Source organism: Lepidochelys kempii, chromosome 5, assembly GCF_965140285.1.
Source record: "Lepidochelys kempii isolate rLepKem1 chromosome 5, rLepKem1.hap1, whole genome shotgun sequence".
Taxonomy (NCBI): domain Eukaryota; kingdom Metazoa; phylum Chordata; order Testudines; family Cheloniidae; genus Lepidochelys; species Lepidochelys kempii.
In genome coordinates this window covers 125,689,076-125,705,113 of record NC_136384.1, presented here as the reverse complement: position 1 = coordinate 125,705,113, position 16,038 = coordinate 125,689,076, and the positions used below count along the sequence as shown (strand labels likewise).

The 16,038-nt window shown below is 40.7% G+C and overlaps 1 protein-coding gene across 3 annotated transcripts in view; it reads left to right on the top strand.

The window, feature by feature from the left end:
- ZCCHC7 (zinc finger CCHC-type containing 7) overlaps nucleotides 1–16,038 on the top strand; it is a 163,784-nt gene that overhangs the window by 103,064 nt on the left and 44,682 nt on the right. For all 3 annotated transcript variants that reach the window (XM_073345741.2, XM_073345740.2, XM_073345739.2), the window contains exons 3-5: nucleotides 2,290–2,333; nucleotides 3,902–4,024; nucleotides 5,818–5,988. In XM_073345741.2, coding sequence (XP_073201842.1) covers nucleotides 2,290–2,333; nucleotides 3,902–4,024; nucleotides 5,818–5,988 — 338 coding nt within the window. The remainder of the gene's footprint in view (nucleotides 1–2,289; nucleotides 2,334–3,901; nucleotides 4,025–5,817; nucleotides 5,989–16,038) is intronic.

The following is a 16,038-nucleotide window of genomic DNA, read 5'->3' as shown; positions in this document are numbered from 1 at the left end:
GGGGCAATTTAACTGGAACAGCACTGTCATTACCCTAGCTTCTGTGTTAATTACTTTCAACTGTCCACTCAGTTTCACTTTCCTATGGGCTCATAATTTTTTACATGAAAGCTTGGATTCTGGAGCCACAGTTCAGCTGCAAGGTTTGGATTTCAGTTCAAATTCTCCAGCTTTGAAAAACATGGGGTCACTGAGGACTTCACCCCGCATCGTGTCCCTATGTTTAGTCAGTGAGACTACTCATATGCCTTATATTAAGCATGTGTTTGAGTACTTTGCTGGATTGAGGCCACAGTATTCAGCTGTGCAGGATTTTTTTGCCTTGCAGGACTTTTTTGCGCTCAGATGCCATCCTTTACTTACCTTTTTGACATTTAAAAAATGAATGGAGGGGGCTTGCCACCTTTAATTATCCGTGAACTCTATATTTAGAGTTTTTGCTGTTAGTAAATGCAAGTTATTTATTCATGCATTTCATAGGCAGGGCTGGTAGAATCACTTATTACTGAGGTTGTCCTAAACTTCACGTTATAAAATCCTGTTTTCAGTTGATTATAACTTTGCTAAATGTTAACTATTCGGGCTGAGATTTTCCATGGCAGGTGTCTACCTCAGGCTTGTTTGTTTCTTTAAATACTGCAGCTGGAATGGTTCTGCTGTTTCAAAGTATGAGGCTAAGGAAAAATACATTGTTTTGCCCATGTTAAAAAATTATTTGAAAAGCTTTGGAGCAGGGACTTCAGATTTGGCAAGTTTATCTCCTTTGTGTCAGGGATTTTCCTTTCGCTATCTCCATGAAAATCTGCCTCTATTTGGCCAAGTTATAAGCTTCTGAAATATTGCTGTTCACACATGCTCAGTAAAAACTTATTAGATTTTAGCAGCTGCATTTTCCAAAGATTCTGTCTGCACTGGACATGCTCCAGTCCAGGGCTGAGCAGGTCTTCCCCTGCCATTAGAGGTCTGGGCTGCTGCAAGCCAGTCCGGGCTCAGGCACCAGAACTGAGTGTATAGAGACTGTTTCATCTGTGCACTAAATGAAGATGAGGACTCTCAGGAAACTTGTGCAACACTTTCAAAGGGTGAGCTTAAATTCATAACCAAAAATCATGGATTGAACAGAGAAACTGGATTTATGGCTTATCACAACAATCTGTTACCCACTAACCTCCTCTTTTTGTCCCATGACTGCAGAGGTGTTAACAGGTCACTCTACCTTGAATGGTCCCTTACAATATGTGCATTCCACCTTACATTTAGCTGTGACACTGGGAGTACATTTCCCAGAACTGAAGAAGAGTTCTGTGTGGCTTGAAAGCTTGTGGCCTGATCTACACTACATAGTTTGGTAGACGTAAGCTGCTTTATGTTGACCTAATTATGTTAATGTACGCACTACAGCTGTGTCCCGCCGATGTAAGTGCCCTACTACAGTGACATAACTCCACCTCCACGAGAGGCGTAGGGCTTATGTCGGTGTAGTTAGGGCGGGGCAGGGTCTGTGTAGACACTGCGTTACTTATAGCAGCTGTTGGCTGTCTTGTCAATTTCAGGGCTCCATGCTGACACTGTGAAATTGGCAAGAAAGCTGGACAGCTACAGCCTGGCTTCCCCCAGCTCCCCGCTCAGAGAGGCAAGAAGCCTGAGCAGCTATCCCTCCGCTGCCCCTGGTGGGGAATGGGGAGGCAAGAAGCCCAGGCAGCTGGCCAACACTCTTGGCTGAGAGGGGACATGCTCCACTGGCAGAAGGAGGGTAGCGTGGACATCAGCCATCGCAGTAATGACTGCAATGGCTGTAAGTCAACCTAACATATTAAGTCTGTAGTGTAGACATGCCCTGTGCCGCTCACCAACGGAAGTTGGTCCAATGAAAGATATTATCTCACCCACCTTGTGTCTCTGAGATCTTAGAGGACCATGAGGGTGACTGTGGACTTTCTAAGGGTTCTGTATGCCATGACAGACAGCAGTTAAATGTAATTTGTGTAACCAGCAGTGCAGTACTTCAGGGCCTATGCCACTTACCACATGGGGAGTTCTTCCCTAGTTGATGGCTTGTTTAACAAAACACACACGATAAAGAGCACACATTAATTATAAGGTAGGTCAAATTTGGAGCCAAACAGATTGGTAGTGTCCCTTCGCTGAAACTAGATTCGCCAATGATGTGCTTTTAAAAACAGGTCTGGTCTTGTCTCCTTTCAGTGACTACATAGAAATCACCTGTGGTTGAATTTACAAAATAACTTTCAGTGCATTAATATATTTCACAATATATCTGTTTTGCAGGAGAAGATGGAGTGGACTGGTCCATCAGTGATAAAGACCTAGAGGTAATATAGCCTAATAAATTATTCCAAATACTGTAGGTTGTTTTTAAAAGATGGGGCATAACCTTATGATGAAACCCCTTATTATAAACTCTCTGATCCCTTGTGAACGATATACTTAGAAAACATTCTTATATATCATGTATGTGTGTGTGTCTCTCTCTCTCCATTCTTTATTGGTAAGACTGGTTTACATGAAAAGAGGATAATTGCTTTTTAAGAGTTCATCTATCCTGCTCCTTATTTTCAATTTGAAGTAATAATTCTTTCTTAACATCATAATCATTTCCCACAGCTTCCAACTGTGATGTCAGAAACAGAACATTAAGATATCAGATGTGGAATAAGCAGAAAAAAGAGATGAATTCTTAAAAAATAAAAAATTCTTTTATTCACACAGGTATCCCTATATAAACAGAAAATAAAAAAAAATAGAGTAAAGGTGTGAGCAGAATTATTAATTTTTCTTAAAGATATCCATGAGACTTCAGTAGCTCTCTGAAGCAGAACCAGACTCTTCAACTTCTTGCTGCACTTGGATATGATGCCTTTATCATTTGGTGGGACTTCTTCTTGTCTTACTCTACACACACACACCCCTCCTTCTGGAGGGTCTGGAAGAAAGTTAATCCTAGTAGCCTCAGGCTATCTAAGAGGAGCATGGTGTACTCTTGAGGGTCCCTCTCACTCTGTCTCATAACCAGCTCCAGTAAGGTTCAATAATGCTTCCATATTAGAGTTACCAACCCATGGTTACCAATAATAATGCTTCCATATTAGAGTTACCAACCCATGGTTGTCCTGGAGTCTCCAGAAATTAAAGATTAATCTTTAGTTAAAGATTATGTCATGTGATGACACCTCTAGGAATAAGTCCAACACAAATTGGCAACCCTATTCCATATGCAGGGGCCCTCAATCTTTCAGCTTGGCTTGTGACAGCTGCACCTGTCCTTCTGTCTGTTTTAAAAAAAAAAAAACAAAAAACGGATGTTTACTAGTTCTAAATAAATCTTCAGGAGCAAGAGAGAGAATTATCAACTTCCTCTGCTTCTGTGGAGATAACATGTGAGGTCACAGTTGTGTGTTTTGCAGGTTCACTGTAATTTGTCATGGTGCAAAATGCAGTTTTAATTGATCTCCCTACAGCATTATATTTCTTCTGAGGAATGTGTCAACCCATGTTGTATGGTGACTTGTATTTGTAATTCATGTTAGCTGCATGTGCAATCTGGGGGGAACTACAGTTCATCCTGGAATGAGAGAGCCAATTGAGCCTCACTGAGATTTTCAAAAGAAGACAAACCTTTTTAATTATTCTTTTGTTTTACTCTGAAAAAAAAAAGACAAAACTGCCTGAGATTTAGCAGCCAGTCATTTAGACACAATTAGGGCAAAGTTTAAGAGAGCAGAACTATCCAGCGCTAAATGGTTGACAAATGTACGAGTACAATATTAGATTTCAAACTGAACTTACCAGCACTGACCGCTACAAAAATACAATTCAGCAAAGCACTACACCACAAAAGCCCAAATAATAGATACATCTTTTTTTCTTGTTATTTCCTTAGGCACAAATTGGTAATTATGCACCCCTGAGACGCACCAACAGATACTATGCAACAGACAAAAATGTTACTTGTAGAAATTGTGATAAACGGGGTCATTTGTCCAAAAACTGTCCTACTCCAAAGGTAAATGCAATATTTTAATTTATTTTAGAGGCTGCCACTTGTTCTGTGGTTACTAGTTAACACTCTTTTGGGTTGTCCTAGGGCTGGTCCATCACGCTGTGAAGTTTATAAACATCCCCGTGTGGTCCAGATTGGGAGATAAATTGATTCGGACCGGGTGATTAACCAGTTAACAAGGGAATCCAGCTCATCAGCTGGGGACTGTTGCGTGGGGGGGGGGGCGAAGAGGGGGAGAAGGGAAGGGGAAGGGGAGAGGCAAAGAAGCTCAGGATCTGAGAGAGGTGAGACCTCTCTCCCCCACCTCAACTCAGTGCCTAGAGGTTTACAGTGACATACAAGAAAAGCCTTGTGGTGGGGCGACGTAAGACACTGTAAATAAAGTGCAGTGTGGTGAATTTACGTATGCAAGTGTGAGGACTGCTTGAAAAGAGACATCCAGGGTGAGAGAGCCTGCTCTGAGCCACCCTATTTCAAGAGCTTGTCATTTGGCTTAAAAGTTTGTTTCAGGCTGAAATTTGACAATAAGGCCTCTTGGAGAAGACTAATTTAATTTACAAAGTTAAAAAAGGCTGTGTTAAGATTTTTTTTGTATGACGTTAAAATCTCTCACAATTACAAATGAATACAGAGAAAATAAAGGTAAGTACAATGTAAGGACATATTGTTGAGATCCTAAAAGAATAGTTTACATTTTTTAACTGTTTCATATTATACAGACTCTCAGAGAAAAAGAAATAAAGTAAAGAGAAACAATTTATAGGAAATGAAAGAAGGAACAGCATCTAGACTTAGCACCTATTGCCCTGGCAAAGAATTATTTTAAAGATCATTTACCGCCCTTTGCCATCATAGAAAATATGAAATTATATGTGACCTCAAAGCAGCTCAAATTTCTACAAAACAAACAGGGAAAGTTTTTACCTGAAATATTCATCTTCAGTTTTTTTGAAAAACACCTACTATGTAAAGTATTATGTAGAAATGGCTGCAGTCTCTACTGAGCGTGACTTTACCAATCCCAACAGAAAAGACTGTAAAAGCTATGCAAATTTTGCAAAGCCTACACCGTCTGAGACTGCTTCCTATTCCAAGTCTATGGATGTGTCTATGTAAAACCGGTTTCTCAGTGACTGAGTATCAGTAATTCCTATCCAGTGGCCATTTTAGCCTCGAATAGCAGACTCAGTCATTGGGGAAGTTGGCTTTGAATGGACACAGCTTCAGAATAGGCTTTCAATAGTTTGATTTTATAACTCCATGAATGCACTAGTCCGCATACGTGTGAATCTCAAAAGTATGATCATTCACTTTCATGGCATAGATAAAGAGGTGATTCGTTAAGAGTCCATTGTGTTACATATCACACAGCATGTAACTAAGAGAGACCGCTTTTTCATTTTTTAATACAGTATCCCAAATTACAGTTTTCAGGTATGAAAAGTTTGTCTCTAATCAAAATGTTCCTTTCCTCTCAGCATGATTGTTGTTGATTCGTTGAAAGTAGCGCAAATGTATGCAGTAATTCATTAAACTTGAGAAGAAACAAGGACCAGAAAGTACTGTATATGGAATTACAATGTTAGCTTGTATTTCTCTTGTTGTTGTACAACATCACCAGAATTTCTTGAAGAAACACTATAATCTTACTACCCAACTGAGAATACATAATTATGAACATTATAATTTGTAGGAGTTTGTGCTCATTTTGGTTTGTGTTTCTCCAGTTATTATTTTTTACTTTAAACAGTTGAAATGTTTTCACCTAAGATCCTTCTTTCTGTCTTTCTCCACAGAAAATTCCCCCTTGTTGCCTGTGTGCAGAGAGAGATCACCTACAAAATACCTGCCCAGCACGGTTTTGTTTAAACTGCTGTTTGCCTGGACACTGCTCTAGGGAGTGCCTTGAGAGAGCTCATTGGCGTAAACATTGTAACCGCTGTGATATGAAAGGCCATTATGCTGATGTGAGTAGAACATTTAGCGATCATTAGCCCTTGTCCACCTTGGTCAATAAATGTTATGCAGGGTAAAACTAGATGCTCTAACCAGCCGTATCTGTTTTTACCCTTCTATAATACAGTGGGCATACATTTATACATACATAAAAATATATTTGAGTATCTGTCTATATAGCATCATAGTTTCCGTGGGGACTGAGGCCAGAATTTAGCAAAATGTGGCAACGGAAGCCCTTCTTTTTGCTGTGATGCCAATCTAAGTTCCAGTTCCGTTCGTACAAACATTACTTGCTCACAGAAATGTTTTTCTTCCTAAAATATATCTGTGCAGCAAGTGTGGTGAGAAAAGCCCACGGAAGCATCATTTAGCCCCATGGAAGGTATGTGAAGGTATTGTGTGTTATTCTTTCACACTTTGGATATAAAGATTTGAAAATTGAACTGGTGGAGCACAGATCGTTTTGCTGAGTTTGATTTCATTTTTAGAAAACAATTTTCAAAAAAGCTGTAAAAATGCAATAAGCAAGACATTTCAATTTAAGTCAGAACAGGCATCAGGACAGGGGAATGCAAATATATGTTCAATTTCTGCGTGGGTGGGTGTGTATAGATGTATACTATTCAATGCTCAATAGATTATGACAGTTCTCCGGGCTTTTGTTCCATAGACTGGGAGGAATTTGGGGGTACTAATGTCCATGCTGAGAGAGGTAGTGAGGGGCTCTCACTGGAATTTCATCCAGTTGTACTCAACCAGAAGACTGGGGAAAATACATGGGTCCTCATCAGTGATGGTGGCTTAAAATGAGGGGACATCAGAAGTCCCAAGTGCTCCAGCAAAGATGCAGAGGACAGCTTCTACCCACCCAAAACCAGTAAATAGCAGTGTGGTGTTCTGATACTGCTCCATATTCCTATGTTGTTATAAAAGCATCAGTAGAAACTTAAGTTAGTCTATATCTTGGTTTGGTATGTACATTACCTTAGGCATTTCATATGACAAGTGTACCTGAGCCAGGTAAAAGCACATAATACAGGTTTTTCCCATGTAAATACAGCTAAATAGAAATGTTATCTAACAGTAGAATAGTAATGTTAAAGGAAGATGTTTAGAAACAGTTTATTTGAATGACTCAGTTTACACTTTTCATGCTTTTCAGTTGTGGATATATAATTAGCTATTGTGTGCAGGTTTGAATTTCTGCCACAGTCACCTGTTAACTTTTATACGAAACGTGAAAGAGGGAAGATGGTGACAAACAAGGTGAATTGTGTGCTCCTCCCCAGAAAAGCATACTGTATATGGTGTGGGAGAAAAATTATAAAGAGACTGAACAGTCAGTCTGTCTTGTATCATTCAACTATCAAATTAACAGTATAGTGTAAGGAGAGAAATATTTCTGAAATCTATTGATATCTTTATCTTAATCCTTACAATATATTAGTAAGAGCTGTACTAAATCCATCTTTCAGTGTCTGTCATTTTCATCAGTGTCATTCAGAATTGCACTGTTGCTGTGTAGATCAACACTACTCATACCAATTGGGGTGTACAGTCTGATCAGCATTGCCAATCAACCCCTTCCTTCTATCTTAACAAAGAGAAGGTTAAGGAGTGACTTGATTACAGTCTATAAGTACCTACATAGGGAATATTTAATAATATAATAATATTTAATAATGGGCTCTTCAGTCTAACAGAGAAAGGTATAGCATGATCCAGTGGTTTGAAGTAAAACCAGACAAATTCAGACTGAAAATAAGGCAGACATTTTTTATAGTAATTAACCGTTGGAACAACTTGCCAAGGGTTGTGGTGGATTCTCTATAACTGACCATTTTAAAATCAAGATGGGATGTTTTTCTAACAGAGCTGCTCTGGGAATTATTTGGGGACGTTTTCTGGCCTGTGTTATACAGGAGGTCAGACAAAGCTCCTTTTAGGCCTTGGAATCGATGAATATCCATTACACCGTGTTACCTCCATGTCACAAGATAGAGAGGGAAAAGGTACGTAGAACAAATATTGAACTCCATACCTCACCTCATAAAACATAAATTTCTGAAATCTTAACCATCCTTTTTCTGTAACCAAAGTATCTCAAGCCATTCCCCGTTGACCTTGCAGATCTCTCTTGTCAAATGAGCTTATGAAAATGCCCCCCTTCTTCAACATAGTCACAGTCCAGATAAAGAGATTCTTGTAAAAGATGTACTGTTCATTTTATCACCCTACCAGGCATTTGTCAGCATCAGGTTCCAGGCCAGGCAGCAAAGCAGTGGAGTTTTTTCCATATATTTTGTTGACTGGAAAAAAAACCCCTCAATAAAAACATATACACAATGCTATTATGTGCATATTTTTGAGGATATACAACCTTAAATAAAAGTGTGTTTGTGGGATCGATAATTAGTTTACATTTTTTTAATAAGTTAAAGCATTCAGTCTGTATATATTAGCAGGCAAATCGTTATCCAACATCAACTATCAAGAGTCAAAGAAATTAATAAGTTTGTGGGAGCACATTGGGAGATGCAAACTGCTACACAGAGCAATTCAAAAGTTACAAGAATACTGAGGATCCAGTCAAGAATGTCACTTGGGCAAAGGCACATTTTCTGTACAGGTTTCAGAGTAGCAGCTGTGTTAGTCTGTATCCGCAAAAAGAAAAGGAGAACTTGTGGAACCTCAGAGACTAACAAATTTATTTGAGCATAAGCTTTCGTGAGCGACAGCTCACTTCATTGGATGCATACAGTGGAAAATACAGTGGGGAGATTTTATATACACAGAGAACATGAAACAATGGGTGTTACCATACACACTGTAATGAGAACGATCACTTAAGGTGAGCTATTACCTGCAGGAGGGGGGGAAACCTTTTGTAGTGATAATCAAGGTGGGCCATTTCCAGCAGTTAACAAGAACGTGAGAGGAACAGTTTGGGGGGGCGGGGGGGGATAAACATGGTGAAATAGTTTTACTTTGTGTAATGACCCATCCACTCCCAGTCTTTATTCAAGCCTAAGTTAATGGTGTCCAGTTTGCAAATTAATTCCAATTCAGCAGTCTCTCGTTGGAGTCTGTTTTTGAAGTCTTTTTGTTGAAGAATTGCCACTTTTAAGTCTGTAATCGAGTGACCAGAGAGATTGAAGTGTTCTCCGACTGGTTTTTGAATGTTATAATTCTTGACGTCTGATCTGTGTCCATTTTTTCTTTTACGTAGAGACCGTCCAGTTTGGCCAATGTACATGGCAGAGGGGCATTGCTAGCACATGATGGCATATATCACATTGGTAGATGTGCAGGTGAACGAACCTCTAATAGTGTGGCTGATGTGATTAGGCCCTATGATGGTGTCCCCTGAATAGATATGTGGACACAGTTGGCAATGGGCTTTGTTGCAAGGATAGGTTCCTGGGTTAGTGGTTCTGTTGTGTGGTGTGTGGTTGCTGGTGAGTATTTGCTTCAGGTTGGGGGGCTGTCTGTAAGCAAGGACTGGCCTGTCTCCCAAGATCTGTGAGAGTGATGGATCGTCCTTCAGGATAGGTTGTAGATCCTTGATGATGCGTTGGAGAGGTTTTAGTTGAGGGCTGAAGGTGATGGCTAGTGACATTCTGTTATTTTCTTTGTTGGGCCTATCCTGTAGTAGGTAACTTCTGGGTACTCTTCTGGCTCTGTCAATCTGTTTCTTCACTTCAGCAGGTGGGTAATGTAGTTGTAAGAATGCTTGATAGAGATCTTGTAGGTGTTTATCTCTGTCTGAGGGGTTGGAGCAAATGTGGTTGTATCGTAGAGCTTGGCTGTAGACAATGGATTGTGTGGTGTGGTCTGGATGAAAGCTGGAGGCATGTAGGTAAGTATAGTGGTCAGTAGGTTTCTGGTATAGGGTGGTGTTTATGTGACCATCGCTTATTAGCACTGTAGTGTCAGGAAGTGGATCTCTTGTGTGGACTGGTCCAGGCTGAGGTTGATGATGGGATGGAACTTGTTTTAAATCTTGGTGAAATTCCTCAAGGGCTTCTTTTCCATAGGTCCAGATAATGAAGATGTCATCAGTGTAGCCCAAGAATAGGGGCAACTAGTGGCCAGGTGAACCACTGACCATTATATTACAGATCAGTGTAATAAAGCTAAGTCATGTGAATTTGGACACCTAACAGGTGAACTGTTTGGAGGCCAAATTATTAGTGGTATAATGGGTCAAAGTGGATAGTTGCAAGAAAACGACTTGATCTTTCAAAGGATATTTGCAAGTTTATTGAAAATTGTCCTTCTGAAGTGAAAGTGTTTGCAAACCAGGGGAGAGGTCATTTAATTAGACCTATAACCCAAGACACACAGACAGTATACAAGTCTAAACCAATGACCAAGATGAGACTTGTTTGCAAATAAACATCAAGACAACCACACCATGATGCAAAAGTATACAGCATAAGGAGTGTGTATCTCTCAGCCCTAATCACAAAGACATACAAAAGCAGAATGTATTTAAGAACATACCACTAGAAGACTAAGTTCTGGTGGTAATGTAGAAACAGAGTTATGTATTGGGCTTCTAAATATATATTCTACAACAAAACAGTTTTTCACAATAGAAATAGTGAATAAAAAGTTAAAATTGAGTTAAAAATTAACTCGGTGCAACATAATCACATCATGCACATACAAAAAAATTAGTGACTGTGTAACCCACACACCTCCTGGGTATGGTGTTCTGTCCCATCTAGTGGCACTGAGGAGAGAGGGAGGCAGGGAGGGGTTGCAGCTGTAGCGAACAGCCAGTTGGCTTTTAGCTCATGCAGTAGAGGCTCATGCACTGAGGTTCCATTCCGCCCGACGACAACCAGGGTCTGTCAGCATTACAGCTGCTCAATGCTGGAATAGAAAAATAAGTTTGTTTCATATAGTGGACATGCTTACCAGAAATAAACAGTGAAAGCTAGGAGGTGCAGTAACAATGTAATAACTCCCTGCAATTCACAGTGTACTGTCCACAAAAGAGACTTAAGGAGCAGGGTGGCTAACCAGCTGAACATGGATTCCTGTTGCAATGCTGTAGCTAAAAAGGTTAATAGTCCCTGCCTGTATACACAAGAGAATTATAGTTGGACCTGGTAGTGCTCCCTGTTATTAAGGTTTGCCTGACACTTCCCATTACAAGACCCTGTTTTCAGTTGCTTATAGCTTTGCCAGACTTCAGTCATTTGGACTGAAATTTTCCATGCCACATGTCTGGCTTAGGCTAGATATTTTTTGGAAAATGTTAGCCAGAATTGTTCCCTAGAATGAATCTAGGGGAAAATACATTGTTTTGCCCGTGTTAAAAAAATTCTGGTGATCTTTTCTTTGAGACACTCTAGCATCACCGTACTTTCTCAACAACTCTCAAGTAATATTTTAGGGACTCCGTGTAACATAGGCACAACAATGAGTGTGGGTAATATGCACAGGCTGCCAAATAATCCAACTAAAATTCACTCCTTTGCTCTTTTATTCTGTAATCATTGTAGACACTAGCAGCTTGAGGTGGAATGTTGCTACTGATCTCAACAGTGCTTTATCTGATGGAATTGTAACATTTGGGTTGCACAGGGTATAAATGTCTGTACGCATGGTTTCACTCAACCTTGCCATGCAAAATCTCACAGTAACAAAGTGATGAAATAGATTTTAAAGTCTTCATTGGTGGTTGGGGGAACAATTTACAAAGAGTTCAAAATGTGAGAGTTTTTTCCTGCACGTATTTTGTTCATCTAAACAACTATCTAATTTGATTCAAGTTCCTTGCTCTTTACAATTTAAAAGGACCTTACAGAGAGTGAAAATAATTGGATAGGGGAAATGAGCTGATACAGTCGCTATCCTGAACCACTATCCTGTAATTTAGCATAAAGTTTTATGGTTGCCCAGTTAATGTGGTATACCACAATATATGTTGGATATAGAGAACTATGATTAAATAAGGCTGTTGTGAAGCAAACCAGCAACATGTAGAAAAGCATAAATCACGCTGATCTCGGATGGGTAGATGAGCTTCAGGTAAGAACTCCAGGTTATAGCTGGTTAGGGCTTGGGGTTATCTTTGATTTCAGGAGGAGTCGTGCATACACATCTGAAGACAGAGTTTGGCTCCAGGTTTGAAGGTACTTATTTTTCTCAGTTAGCACACCAACCTTTTGTCATTATTTACATCCAAAGTTCAGTACACAACTCCCCCCTCTTTTTTTTTAATGGATAGTTAAGACATTTGTTTAAAATAAATAGGGTCTTTTCTGCACTTGATACATATGCCCAAAAGTCCTGTTACTGCTAATAGGAGTTTGTGTATATCTTGTGTACAGTGTTGTAGTTCTATGATAAATTGCTAATAATATTGGATCCATTCCCAAATATCATAAATTTATACTGGTATATACAACTATGGGTACTAAACAGTAGTTAAAATCTTTAAAAAAAGGTAGCTATTGAGTTGAATATTCAGGTAAATTTTAATTAAACTCATTTTGAGAGTTCAAAATAGCCACAAACTGGGAAACATTTTTTTTAATCTCATGCGTTATAACACTAGACATAATTGTTTTTGAAGTGTTCCTTACTGGATGAAAGATTTTTGTCAGTTTTTACTCTAGAATGAATTGTTATGGCAAAAGTATAATCCCTCTGAAACAAAGAACGTTATCTCTGATGTCATAAATGTATTGCTATAACATATTTGATTATCAAACATGTTCTAAAATGTTCTGATGCACACTATGAAAGCTTGGGGTAGAATAAGAGAGGTTGTTAAAATAATTGAAATTGAAACTAATCTGACATGAATGTAGAAGTAGAGCAGTGGGATAGAGCTACAAGATCACAACTAGAGGGCGATACACCATGATGATACACTTCGGATGTGGTTGTTTATGACAGTGGAGAAAAGTACTTGGGAAGGACCTAAATAATATAGATTCATAGATTATAGGGCCAAAAGGGGGACCTCAGTGACAGTCTAGTCTGACCTCCTGCATAACACAGGCCATAAGAATTCCCCTGAATTAATTCCTGTTTGAACTAGAGCATATCTTTTAGGAAAGCATCTAGTCTTGATGTGTGTAGAAAGAGGTGAGTGATACAGTAATGACACTCAGAGGTAGTAGAGAGTGAGACAAGATATGGAATTAAGGAAAGATAAGAAATAAGAGGCTGTTCTGTATTATTCTGAGAGGTACAATATAAGGCAGAGGTGGGCCACATCCAGCCCACAGTACCGTTCTGCCCAGCCCCTGAGCCCCCGACCCCTCCCCTGCTGTCCTCCCTCCCCCGTAGTTATGCTGCCACATGGGCAGCATGGCTTGCACCCGCGCACCTCCCAAGCTTTCCAATAAGCCTGTCCTGCCGCTCTGAGCAGCATGGTAAGGGGGTGGGGGAGGGGTTGGATAAGGGGCAGGAGGTCCAGGGAGACAGTCAGGGAATGGGGTGGTTGGATGGGGTGGAGGTTCGGGGTGGGGGGTGGTCAGGAGACAGGGAGAAGGGGGCGTTGGATAGGGGGTGGGGTCCTGGGGGTTTGGGGAATCCCGGGAGGGGGGGAAGGGGAGCGGGGGGGGGGTTGAATGGGGTGGAGTCCTGGGGGGGGGCAGTTAGGGAAAGGGGTCCCGTGAGGGGGCTGTCAGGGGACAAGGAGTGGGGGGGGGTTTCATCGGTCGGGGTCCCGGGAAGCCTGTCAGGGGGCAGGGGTGTGGATAGGGGGCGGGGCAGTCAGGGGACAGGGAGCAGGGGTGGTTGGATAGGGGGTGGGGTTCCGGGGGGGCGGTTAGGGGCGGGGGGTCCCGGGAGGGAGTGGTCAGGGGACAAGGAGCAGGGTGGGTTGGATGGGGCGGAGGTTTTGAGGGGGGCAGTCAGGGGGCGGGAAGTGGGAGTGGGCAGATAGGGAGCAGGGGCTAGGCTGTTTGCGGAGGCACAGCCTTCCCTACCCGGCCCTCCGTACCATTTTGCAACCCTGATGTGGCCCTCGAGCCAAAAAGTTTGCCCACAACTGATATAAGGTGTAGAAAAGAATCAGATGAGAATGAAGAGAATGTGGATGATTTAGGGAGAGAATAAAAATTAGGTCTGTTCAAAAAAATCTGTCTTACACCTACATTTCCAATATTTCAGAATGAAAACGTACATGAAACTTAAAAACATATTTTTCAGTTTTCCATCAAGTAACCTGTTCACATCTAGTACAGATAGTATTTCAGCACATATTCATTATTCTAACAGTAGAATTGTGGAAGAACAAGAAAATTCCTCAAATAGGGTAGGAAAATATCTTTTAGGGACCATTTATGTCAGAGTACTTCAGAGCAACAGTCAATCATACTACGATTTAAAAAATAGACTGTTCCATTCTTATAATGTAGATGGCCATTCTGAAACTTCAGAGTTTAGATTTTGGCATACTTTAGACCACAGCTTCTCTACTAGCTAAACCTTTCCAAATTAAAAAAGCTTCTGGTTTCTTGGGTAACACAATGTGCTGTTGCTACTGGCAATTCCTTTTGAAAGGCAGAGTGATCGGGTATTCCTAGCGCCCTGATATCTACCATCATCCCCAGTTGGTAGCTTTCTTTGAGAGAGATTATAGGGCTTTTGCCCTAGTCCCTTTCTTTATCCAAAGATCTCAAAGAGATCTTTACAAAACTTTACAAAAAACTTTACAAAACTTTACAAGAACTTTACAAAATGGTGTAACCATTATTATCTCTATCCTTTGTCCACTCTGTGTCAATCTTCACCGTGTGGTGTTCCTTCTATCAACAGCAACTGGAGGCAGACCACAACTTTTCTTCTGTGTGTGGGTTTAAACCACCCCTCAGGAAGAGCTCTCCAGAATTCTGGATCTTCACACCAATACAGATGGCAGACATCAGGCCTCCTTTTGTAGCAGAGTTTTTTTACAGGATTAAAAAAACAACTAAATATTTTCCTTTTCTTTTTTTCGTTGTCTTCTAAGTTGTTCTCAAAATTGCTGGACTCCAAAAATGTTTTCCTTTTCTGAGGAGGGTTTGAAGGGCAATCCCTCTTTGATAAGAAAGCAGAAATCTTCAGCACTTCTCATGGAAGCCTGGATCATGTCCGGGGCAGAAGCTCTCGTTTTGTCCCTCCGGATACTACACATCAAAGGAAAAGAAAAGTCAGAATTGACTAGCTGTGCAGGACGCACTTAGACCTGAAGGGATGTAGTCAGGACCAGCCATTTTTGCAGAGCATCACAAAGCAGGTTTCAGAATAGCAGCTGTGTTAGTCTGTATTCGCAAAAAGAAAAGGAGTACTTGTAGCACCTAAGAGACTAACCAATTTATTTGAGCATAAGCTTTCGTGAGCTACGGCTCACTTCATGAAGTGAGCTATAGCTCACAGAAGCTTATGCTCAAATAAATTGGTTAGAGTAGTCTCTAAGGTGCCACAAGTACTCCTTTTCTTTTTACAAAACAGGTTGGAAGTCCTGATGAACCTGTTGGTATCCAGGTCCAGTTGGAAAACCGAAAGATACTACATGAGGAAGACACACTTAAAAGTGGGAAATCTGGACACCTAAGTTCAGAAGTGGCTTCAGGGCCTCCTCCTCCATGCAAGTGTGAAGATGTTAAATAATTTGCAAACAAACAGGCTAGTGAGTTTGGTTACCTTCTCAATAGCTCTTGGGTCTCAGTCCTCAGGCCTGCTTAAGCCGTAAGTGGAATCTCAAGATCCCAACACAAAAGAACATATACCAACAGGAGCAAACCCTGCACCAAAATCCAATGCTGCGAAAACTGAGCAGTAGGGAACTCAGATATTTGAATAAGGTGATAAACTCTCTCCTAGCATCTTGGAGCAGATGGACAGATGATGACTACAAATCACTTGGATGAGATTCAAATATCGGCACCCAAAAGACATCTTGGAGCAAAGTCAGCTTAAAGTAAAGGACACTCTAGCATTTCTACAAGGAGGCTTGTCTATGGCTCCTTGCTAACACTTCAGAAAGACAAGTCTGCAACTGTAAGTATATTGCGCTGTAACAAACCCTGGAGAATCTCTAATCA